The sequence below is a fragment of the Osmerus eperlanus genome, chromosome 13 (assembly GCF_963692335.1).
Source record: "Osmerus eperlanus chromosome 13, fOsmEpe2.1, whole genome shotgun sequence".
Classification (NCBI taxonomy): Eukaryota; Metazoa; Chordata; class Actinopteri; order Osmeriformes; family Osmeridae; genus Osmerus; species Osmerus eperlanus.
This window is the reverse complement of record NC_085030.1, coordinates 12,395,842-12,407,019: the sequence shown is the minus strand read 5'-3', so window position 1 is coordinate 12,407,019 and position 11,178 is coordinate 12,395,842. Positions and strand designations below refer to the sequence as shown.

Below are 11,178 nucleotides of genomic sequence, written 5' to 3'. Positions count from 1 at the left end.
GTCCATTACCAAATGTATCATTTTCTCCTCCTTGAACAATTGTTTTTTGTGTGTGTTCTGGTAGGACATTGAAGTGACCACCAGCTTTTGTTTTAGTTGCATGGACATAAAGTAAAACTCAAATCAGTACAATTATTTCAAGCCTCATCTAGCATTATGTTTATCTTGTTGAAGCAATACCCTGAAGTAATATCACATCCTACCATCTCCTACGGTTACAAATTAAGTTGTATACAAATATCAAAATGAGTGTTAAACAGTGTTGGTTTTTAGTAGTCTGACAGTGATGGAAATTGATTACCTCTGGGGTCTCTTGGAAGTGACATGCACTGTAGACAAGCAGAGTAAGTAGCGAGCTGGGTCAAGCATTAATTTTGCCGGCTATGCCAAAGGCAATTGACAGATTATTGTGAAGTACAAAAATAACAGCGTTCTACCGGATATAGATGGTTGGAGCCGATAGTCACCAAATCCATCTACAACCACCGGAAGAGCATACAGTAGCGTAAAAACATATAAAGCAGAAAAGGTATCTTCAATCTGGTTAATGTTTAAAAGTGCATGATACGATATGAAGATATATAGTGTATCAGACTCCCATTGGTATTTATATAACTTGAACTTCGAAAATCAGTCAACATTTGAAATCCAAAATTGCATACACAAGTTATATTGCATTAGTAATGCAAATAGACGATCTGCAGGGAACCACCTTTGTAGTGTTAGAGAGATCTAGATGGCAGGAAGGAAATAATGACAGCTGACCCTTGGACTTGCTACAGTACTCAAGTTGTCACGTGCTGAGGAAAAGGGAGGCTCTTCTGTTGACATCAATGCACTCAAGAGCAATTGATGCAAGTCACATAATCGTATATGTTTCGCTTTCGTTTCACTTAGAATTGTTTACTTGTATGATTGGAAACCGAAACATTTGAGTGCATTTGCCGTTAGCGGTAGGGTCGTTGCAAGAGTCAGCACCGCAGTGTAGCTATCACGCGACTGGAGTACTGTTGGCTAGCAAGCTAACGCTGCTTGCAACTATTTAGTGTCATGGACGAGCTAACAGTGGAAGTCAGAGGAACGAGCGGTGCTTTTTATAAGGTATGTTGATTTTCACTGTACGATTATATCAATTAAGTGTCGTTAATATTTTTATAATGCAAAATATTTCTAATTGATATGTTATTGAGGTAGCGTGTTATAATGTTGACACGGGTCAGCTACAGGCCTCAGCTAGCTAGGCTAGTTTTAATGATAGCTATGCTACAATTCTAGCTTGTAGTAGCAGGCAAGCTATTTGTGATACACCGCTACCTAATCAGATACCACTTAACAATCTTGCTAGCTAGCTGTCCAACTAGCAAGATTTTGCAAACTCAATGCTAAGCACATCCTTTCCAGTTCTAGTCTGGCTAGCTAGCCACAATACCCCTACTGCTAGTTGCAGTTTACTAGCTTGTCTTTGCTACCTCTGCTCTCAAGAATTCCCTTCTGGTAGTTAGCTACGCTTACTAGCTATCTGGTTATCTTTAGCTATCTAACATCTGCCAAGATATTTGCTATCCAGAAAGCCTAATGTATAGAGCTAATGTTGTCGTGCTTGCTAGGTAAGCTAGCTACGTACAGGTGATTCTAATTTGGTTGTGGCTGTAATCAACCTTCTTATCTATCCCTCACCTTTCCCTTTCAGGCCCATGTGAAGGACGTACACGAAAGCACTGTCACTGTTTCATTTGAAAACAAGTGAGTACTTTAATGCAGTTGTAGAGAAGGCTATGGAAATCGGCATAACAAAGTAATCCTAACCGGCTAGCTAGTTGGCTTTATGAACAATTTCTGCAAGAAAGAATGTCACTTTTACCACCCAAGACATTTAGACATGGCGCTAAGAAGTTAGTTGCAATTAAGGTGCAACACCTATCACTGCATTAGCTGTACGGTTTCATTGATTTTACATCTGTCAGCTAAATGCCCATTCTCATGTGCACTACTACACTGCTAAAATATATTTTTTGTATTTGTCAGTGAAAGTATGGAAAGAGAACAGGGCAGTGGCATAACAATAGAAGCCAGCAACTATCTGTCATCAAATTTGGTTTTGACATTTTACTCTTCTTCAGCTGGCAGCCAGAGCGTCAAATTCCCTTCCAAGATGTTCGCTTTCCACCACCCACTGGTTTTCAGAAAGAGATCAACGAGAGCGATGAAGTAGAGGTACGTGCTGTAAGTAAAGGAGAAGGACTGCTCACCTACTAGTCAATGGAGGCTTCCACCAGCTGTGTACTTTGAAGACTGATTTTGGGCCATACTCAAACTGCATATATAAAGCCCTTTGTAATTTACATTTAGTCATTTAGCAGACGCTCTTATCCAGAGCGACTTACAGTAAGTACAGGGACATTCCCCCCGAGGCAAGTAGGGTGAAGTGCCTTGCTCAAGGACACAACGTCATTTGGCACGGCCGGGAATCGAACTGGAAACTTTCTGATTACTAGCCCGCTTCCCTAACCGCTCAGCCACCTGACTGTAATTGATCTTTTTACTCAACAGAAACTGTAAAAAAAAAAAATTATAGACCATAACTGGTATGTTATGGTCTATTTCTAACCATGTGCAGAACAATATATATATATATATAGATCAGTGCATTTGTGCAGCACTTTGTGCAACTGCAGTTAATCCCTAGAGTGGTAAACAAACCAGTTAAGGTCATTGGTGATCTCAAACCATATCAAAACGTACAAAACGCACATATCGCTCTCAAAAGACACCTGAAGACACCTGTCAATCGGTTGGGGAAGAACATTGACAAAACCCTTCTGTCCACGTCCTCTCAGTTGTTGCTTGACTGTAAGTTTGACGCGATGCGTATCGAGATCCGTGACGTTGTCATACATACAAGTTATTACAATGGCGAGAGGAGACTCCAGGGAGCTGGCCCTCTCTGTGTTTGAGCGAGCTCAGTCCACATGTATGTGTGAGGACCTTGGCCTGTAGAAACTGAGCTAGTGTCTCAACATCCCATATGCTTCTGGATTTCCCCCAGGCCTGATACATTTATAACCTTATTTCCAATCCAGCACCATACCTGTTGTGTCAATATATGAAACGTGTCTTCTGTGTTCCACCCAGGTGTATTCTCGAGCCAACGACAAGGAGCCCTGCGGCTGGTGGCTGGCCAAGGTCCGCATGGTGAAAGGAGAGGTGAGAGTTTGTTTGCCCTCTTCCATTCTTCCTATAGACCCAAGGCGAAGTGTTAATGGGGAGCACCCCTGCCCGGGCAGAGGGTATAACGGCTGTTCTCAGGTCTTTCTCTAGCTGTGGCTGAAAGCTCAACTGTCATTCCATGTACTAGTGGTTCTCTCCATGTGTCTGCTCAATAATACATTGTAATCCCTTTATTTTTTTCTGCCCACCCAATTTTAGTTTTATGTGATCGAGTATGCCGCTTGCGATGCCACTCTCAACGAAATAGTCACTCTGGAAAGGTTACGGCCTGTCAACCCCAACAAGCCGGCTACAAAAAACACCTTCCTGAAAATCAGACTGGACGTTCCAGAGGATCTACGGCAGATGTAAGCAAGCCTACATTGTGATCCGTTTTTCAAATTCTATTTTTTTTCTCTCACTTAGGCTAGGTCCTGAAACATTGTTGAAGGCTGTAAACCTAAACGAGCCATTCACAAAAAAAGAACAATGTATTAGATTTTCATTAATCTTTCAAGGCTCTTCCGCAGCTTTGTGTTATTAATGTTTGAAGTTTCCTCTCTCCCTCTCCCCCCTCTCTCTCTCTCTGCAGGTGTTCGAAAGAGTCGGCACACAAGGACTTCAAGAAAGCAGTGGGTGCGTTTAACATAACGTATGACTCGGACAAGAAGCAGCTGCTTATTCTGGTGGGTCTGGCTGTTGCTTTAAGTCCTTAGAGAATTGGACTCCCTGAAATGACAGGTCTGTTGCATAGCAGACCCATACATTTCTATAATGTTTTTTTGTACCGGACGTGTTCGTCTTTTCTTTGGTCTGTAGTCAGTGAATGAAGTGACCACCAAGAGGGCCAACATGATGAGCGACATGCACTTCAGGAGCTTGCGGACCAAGCTGTCATTGATGCAGAGGAACGAGGAGGCCAGTCGCCAGCTGGAGGTACACAGAGATTCACGGTCAAGGCGTCAAACTCGATAAGCAACTGTGTGCACCTACGTCTGCTCTCATGGGTTCTTATTGGGCATGCCCGGCTGCTCACTGTGTGCTAATGCACTGTGTGTGTGTGTGTGTGTGTGTGCGTACGTACTTGGTCCTTGCGCAGAGTTCTCGACAGTTAGCCTCCCGGTTCCATGAGCAGTTTGTGGTGCGTGATGACCTCATGGGCCTGGCGATCGGCACCCACGGGGCCAACATCCAGCAGGCCCGCAAGGTCCCCGGGGTCACCACCATCGACCTGGATGAAGAGACCTGCACCTTCCACATCTACGGAGAGGTAGCTATCAGCTCCCTTCCCTCCCTAGCTAAATTCTAGGATGTAGAACAAGGCCAAAACTGAGGATCCTACCCAAGCTAACACCTAGGAGCTTCCCCAAACAAGGCCCATGATCGGACCTACCCAAGCCCTGCTACCCAGCCCCAGACAACTTGCTCAAATCAAATGAGAATCACAGGGCAGAATAAATTAACTGAATTCCAGACCAGAACGCATCTATGAGCCGTGATTGATTGAGCCTGGTGCTGTTCTTGGTTCTTTAGGACCAGGAGGCGGTGAGAAAGGCCAGGAGTTTCCTGGAGTTCTCCGAAGACGCCATCAAAGTTCCCAGGAACCTAGTGGGTAAGCCAAACTTGGGCCGACCCTAAACCACAAAGAGGTGGAGTGGCAAGAAACTTGTATTGATTATTAAATAAATAACTTTGCTGGGCCCCAAGACCTATCGACCTAACGGTAGACCCAATGATTGTGTGTGGCCTAAGTTAATTAAGATTAGGTTCTCTATGGACTCTCGACTGCTTTAATCTGCTTCCTTCTGCTTCCAGGAAAAGTGATAGGGAAGAATGGCAAGCTGATCCAGGAGGTGGTGGATAAGTCAGGGGTGGTCCGAGTGAGGATCGAGGCAGAGAACGATAAGAAGCCTGTACTGGTGGATGAGGTCAGTGGGTTGATGGAAAAACAACTTCAACTTTATTTGTTCCCGGAGGACAATTTAGTTTTGCAGCAAGACATAAAAAAACAGCCATAGATATAGACTATAAAATAAGGGGAGGCAGCTGGGGGTGGGGGGTGTTAATGTGTAACTGCCTGCCTGTACTCTCCATTTATTTCATCCTCTTTACAACTCCCTTTCCCCCCCATCTCTCTCTCTCTCTCTCTCTCTCTCTCTCTCTCTCTCTCTCTCTCTCTCTCTCTCTCTCTGTATCTGTATCTCAGGGCATGGTGCCATTTGTTTTTGTGGGAACAAAGGAGAGCATCTCCAATGCCAAGGTGCTCCTGGACTACCACCTCAACTACCTGAAGGTCAGCTCAGACGTCCTGCTGCATTTGTACCAAACCTGTCACTCAATGGACTGCTTTACACAGCTTAGCTAAAGCACCGGCCAATCAGACGACGGCTCATCTGTATCCCTCTTCTTCCAGGAAGTGGACCAGCTGCGTATGGAGCGCCTGCAGATCGACGAGCAGCTGCGGCAGATAGGCGGCGGGCCGAGAGGCCAGGGTGGCCGTATAGAGAAAGGACTGGTCATTGACAACGGCATGGGGTTGGGCTTGAACCTGGGGCTGAGCGCCCAGAGAGGGGGGAAGCCGTACAGCAGGGGGGGGCGTGGACGCAGAGGGCCCCCTTTCGCTTCAGGTAGCTGTGTGGACAAACATTTTTGTGTGGCTGGCTATCAATTTAGTCCATTCAGAATGTAAATATCAGGGTTTATCAGAAGAATTTGTTCCCAAGCCCAATTTAGGAACTGTGCTGTGCGTGTTCTCCATCAGGCACCAACTCGGAGGCTTCGAACGCGTCTGAGACGGAGTCCGACCACAAGGACGAGCTCAGCGACTGGTCCCTGGCGCCCGCCGACGAGCTCATGGGGGGAGGGCTTGGTGGCGGCAGCGGCTTCCCCAAGCGGCCAGACCAGAGGAAGAGAGGAGGGGGGGGGCCGCGAGGCCGGGGGGGAAGAGGCCGGGGTGGCGGGGGAGCGTTCAAAGGTGAGGATCAGGAGTAGAGCCGGACTGCTGGTTCGTCTTCTGTGTTCGCTAGTTGTTGTAGTATTCGATGTTCAAGGCCCCTCATTACACTGTCCATTGCGGAATCTATACCCTGGGGAGGTATATAGCGGATTTGTTGATTAGTGTTTGTTGTTGTACGTCATATTCTTGTTTTGAATGACAGTGTCTGTGATTCCTCCTCTGAAGCACCTGAGGACATCCAGTGGAGCGACTCGCGCCCTCGTAACATCCGGGACACCAAGATGAGGCCTCCGGAAGATTCTCTACAGGTAAGCGTCTCACCCCCAGAATCACCCAAGGATGTCTTGACTTAAAAGTTTGCATCCCTTTCTGCCCCCTCATCATGAATGCTTCTAGAAGAAGCTCTCAGCTTCCTCCCATTGGATGCTTCTCCTTCAACAATTTCTAGGCGTTACACCGCCTTTGTTATACTTTTCCACCACTAGGTGATGCTCTTAGCGTGCGTTCTAGCTCCTTTGCTGTGGCTCTGTGTTAGGAAGGCTGTTGGCTTGAGAATGAGCTCAGGGAGCTGTTGAATCTGGCCCTCTGAGGAACTGGCATGGTCTGTGAACATACACATTTTCAGAAATTGCATTTTGTCAGTCTGGGGATCAAACCCCAAGAAGCATACACATTTGTGTTGATACACAAAGGCGATTGAATGATGAAAAATTCTACAATTTGTATAACCATTAAACACATTGTAAAATGGAACCTCCATTCACTCACCCACGATACATACAATACAGTACAGCTAATCACAGCAAACCGTGAATCAACTGGGTGGATTACATATTGATTAGATTTCTTAGTAGCGCAGAGGGAACCTGGGGCCTTGCACTTACTCTCAGAGGGAGGAAAGTGTTGACAAATCCTACTTTCCCCGTCCTGTGTGTTTCTGTTCGGGTCCATACTTCAACCAAGTCAGCTGCCCAAGTGGCCACGTAATCGACCTCCATTTTGTTTCTTGAAGATATGACCCGTCAGCTTTCCCTGTCTGGCTGCTGTTACAGATTCGCGTGGACGGTAACAACGAGCGCAGCGTGCACGCAGCCCGCGCCTCCACCGACGGCCCGGCACGCCAGAGGCCCTTCAAGGAGCGAGGGCTGAAGAAGGACAAGCTGGAGAGTCCCGACGCCACCGCCTCCGCTCCCCCTCCGCTGGTCAACGGGGTGTCGTAGATTAAGTGTCGTCGTTCCCCACCCCCCCCTTGTCCCCCCCCTCCACAAACACACACACACACACACCTTGGGCTCGCTCTCTGTCACACCCACAGACACACAGACACCCCCCACACTTTGTCATTGATTCCTAAGCTTCTACGTTAGACTTGTCAGGCCAAAGAGGAGCCGGTAACGGATGGGGGCAGAAACAAAGTGCTTTGGAGCCCCCGGCTGTGAGGTGCCGCAGAGGGAGGGGGTGGGGGCCGGGCTGGGCTCTTCTGGTTCAGGCTCGGCCCGGCTCTGGGGAGTTTTCTGTGTACAGTGAAGGAATCCCAAAAGGGTTTTCTGTTTGGATTGAAAGGGAAGGCGGAGGCGGGGAGACGGCAGAGTGTTTCTTTTCTACTAATAGACAGTCGTTGCTGACAGCTACCCATGGGACTGTTCTTCTCAGCTGTTGGTCTAAAGGTGTTTCAGTAGAAGACCCTAATTGGTCATGATGTGTTTCCTATGGGTCTGGTTTTTCTATCAACATCTCTCACATTGTCTCACCTTTTTCTCCTGGGCTGCGTTCAAACAATTTGACGTTTTCAAACAGCTTGTAAAATAAATATTTTATTATTATTATTTGTTGTTGTTTCTTGAAACGTTAAGCAACGCCTCTTAACGTTCCGTGTAGTAACCGTTAATTCCCCATTCGGTGGGTGTGTTATGATGTCACAGGCTGGCAAAACATCATGGTGATACCATTTCCCCTGTTCTTCATCAGCTTCCTGCATTGCCACATTTCTTGAAATGGTCAGTCAGTACTGCTAGTTTTTCGTTCAGTTTTGTTAAATCAGCTCTTGAACGCAGCCCAGGTGTGGGGGTTCACCCCTTCAGTGTCTGGACCCTTGTCACTTACCAAGACATGGAGCTCCTCACCACCAGTCTGTCTGCAACACTTTCCGTTGGCGCTTGATCTACTCACTCAAGTGCTCCTCCAGGATTTGACTGAATTTGACAAATGTATTTTACCAAGACATGTTCGCAATGTGGTTCTAGAATTACATTATTACTACAAGCAACAGTTTCTAGAGGCGCCAATAGCAACAAAAAAAATGTAGAAGGGGAAAATAAGAAAAAAAAAATCATACCAACCTTTTTGTCTGATCTGTGCCTTTAATATTGTGTGGATAGTATCACAACTAGAAGTCCAATTCAGGGAAAAAGACATTTAAACAACAGTGATGTAACTTGTGCTCATGTGCGGTAGTCGACGTAGCTCAACTTTGGAGACACGAGTCATTTTGTCTTTTTAACATGGGGATGCATGTGTCTTTATCTGAGGGGGAGGGAAGGGTTGGAGTCGAGGCTCAGCCTCAAGATGAGACTGGGTTCTGTTCCCTCAGGCCCAGGGCCGCTTCAGTAGAGACAGTAATGGACTCCTTTTTTGCTAGTGATGGAAACCATTTTCTCTCAGCAGGAGGGTAGAGAGAACATGTAAAGAGAGTAAAGAAAGACCATGAACTCAATATCTTTCCCAACCCACACAGCGACCAGATCCAAACTCGTATATCAAAGGTTGTGAGGAAGCCGCAAAACAATACGGTGATATTTCACGCCACCGGTTTATTTGTTGTACATTATACTATTGGCACAGGTCTGTGTGGGTCTCTTTTTTTTATGTGATCTTATTCTTAGTGCACCAGACCAGGATATTGAGAACATGGTATTTTCAATATTTGTCAGCCTACTGTTGCTCTGCATTTTTACAGTATCAATGTGCAACAAGCCTTTTGGCACGATTCTGTCGAAACCTAAACATATTGTTAATATTATGGGAACAGCTGGTCATATCTGACTGTAATTGTTACTGGAAGAAAACGTTTTTGGATACTGTGTATATTACAATTCTCATTTGTAAAAAAAAAAAACAAGACAAAGAAAAAAAAGAAAAAGGAAAAGGTTTTTACCGTTGTTTCAGATTGAACTTGAAATGTGCACTTACCATTATTTTTGTGTTATCTGCAACAGCTAAATAATATTGACTATATAATAAACATATGATGTTAAGGTTCTTTTTTTTTTTCTTTTTTTTTTTGGCAGGTGAATCACACGAATGCTGTTAATGTATAGATAACCCTTATAGCTAACTCCTGAGTCACTGTACCTTATAGCCTACTATGAGGGAGAAGGACGTAGAAAGATGCTTAGTTTTTATGTTAAATTGTGTGTCTTATCTGACCCCTGCTTGTACAGTTGAACTGAACCTAGTTTACAGTTGCAGACTTCTCTTTTTGAATTTTATTTTTTACAAACTTACTGACTGTGAGGGTATTCTTAGTGTCTTGTTTATATTTATTTTCCTTTCTCTTGTTCGGTTGTTTACGCTAAATTGTACGATGAAGCGCAGTTAAGAAAACTCCCAAGCAAATCCACAGCTGGAAAGCTTGCTGGCTAGTAATCAATCAATGGACAACTTCATCCCAAGCTTCATCCCATTCTGATGAACACGCCCACAACTGTACTTGAACTTCTTAGGTTTTGTATGACATGAGATGAGAGAGACTGAGATGAGCTGTGTGTTATTATTTAAGAAACTGATAGCAGGGCCTTTGGTTGCAGGTTGGTGGTAAAGATCTGCATAGAGCAGGGGGTGTTCATTGGTTTAATGGTATGGAGTGCCTAACTCGAAGGATGTTGCTTTTAATGAATGACATGGGGAGGACTGCACTAACTCTACCTTGAGAACTCTCCATTCATCCATATCGATCTAAAAATCATCTGATAGTAATCATACATTTGACACGTCTCATAGCCATTCCTAATGCATTAATTAAAAATATGTAATGGAGAAGTGAGCAATTGGATATGGAGGGAGCTTTTCTAGTTCATAGGTCACATGGGCTGGTAGCGGCTCTCCGTTCTAGACAAGCACGTCACGTAAGCTGCGTCCTGTGTTCCTCACCTGCTTGAGGTAAATGTCTAACGCAATTGGATAGGGGAAACATACACTTCTGTACACAGCACGTCACCCAATCCAGGCGACATCATATCTGATTTTAAATAGGGTGGAGGACAGAAGGTTGCATGCCCTGAGAATTGGAATACGGCCTTCCTCTTGAGAGAACACTGACCCTCAGGCTCAGGGTTCTCCCAGTGGACCGCAACACAAATCAGATAAAGGCCACAATTGTCCCAATATCAAAACAATATCTCAGTCCTCAAAGTCGTCTTCTGAGACACAAAAGTGTTGCCAAACACTGTTTTTATAGTAATTTATTTTGGGGAATGTATAAAACCAATACCAAGACAAAAAATTGTAAAGGAAAAAAGTTATTGCACTCCTTTGGCTGTTGTGGTTGAGAACTGGAACTGAAATACTGTAGATATCAAAAACAATGGTAGAAGCGACCTTGTATGTTATTAACTGCACTTTGGGCAATATTTTCTTTGTACATATTAGCGTATACAGATTGGGTTATATGTCGACATTGTTTGGTTATAGTGCAATATATTTTGTATGCAAGCAGTTTCAATAAATAAAGTTTGATCTTCCTCTGCTACTTAGACTCTTTTTCTAACACTTCTAAACGAGTAATTTAAATGTCATAGTGAGTGTGGGTGTAAGAACTTACACTGTGTATTCACTGTATTTACTACTGTATACTGTACACATTATTTTGACTTTACCTTGATGTCCTACACATAGATGTGTATTGTCTACTTTTAGACGTGTCGCCAAATATTCTTTGTTGAAAAGATCTTACTTTTTAAGTAGGCCTGATGGATGGGTATAGGACATGTATGTCAAGCACTTGTAGTTTTTCCTTT

General features: G+C 44.6%; 1 protein-coding gene across 2 annotated transcripts; it reads left to right on the top strand.

Moving 5' to 3' along the window:
- The first annotated feature begins 655 nt into the window (after window positions 1-655).
- fmr1 (fragile X messenger ribonucleoprotein 1) lies at window positions 656-10,910 on the top strand. 2 transcript variants are annotated; one of them, XM_062476165.1, is made up of 15 exons: window positions 656-1,101; window positions 1,691-1,743; window positions 2,121-2,214; window positions 3,133-3,204; window positions 3,427-3,575; window positions 3,800-3,893; window positions 4,027-4,143; window positions 4,307-4,477; window positions 4,741-4,819; window positions 5,023-5,135; window positions 5,414-5,500; window positions 5,621-5,834; window positions 5,969-6,181; window positions 6,389-6,471; window positions 7,216-10,910. In XM_062476165.1, exons 1-15 carry the CDS (start codon window positions 1,051-1,053, stop codon window positions 7,381-7,383), a joined length of 1,758 nt encoding a protein of 585 aa, XP_062332149.1. In that variant the 5' UTR covers window positions 656-1,050; the 3' UTR covers window positions 7,384-10,910. The 2 variants fall into 2 exon arrangements, with proteins under 2 accessions (XP_062332149.1, XP_062332148.1); XM_062476164.1 differs by having other exon boundaries at window positions 2,121-2,223.
- The last annotated feature ends 268 nt before the right edge of the window (window positions 10,911-11,178 follow it).

Excerpts from the sequence above, each read along its gene's own strand:
- fmr1 (XM_062476164.1), top strand. The coding sequence starts at position 1,051 with ATGGACGAGCTAACAGTGGAAGTCAGAGGAACGAGCGGTGCTTTTTAT. Across the intron at positions 1,102-1,690 it reads CGAGCGGTGCTTTTTATAAG|GCCCATGTGAAGGACGTACA; the intron begins GTATGTTGATTT and ends TTTCCCTTTCAG. Across the intron at positions 3,576-3,799 it reads CCAGAGGATCTACGGCAGAT|GTGTTCGAAAGAGTCGGCAC; the intron begins GTAAGCAAGCCT and ends CTCTCTCTGCAG.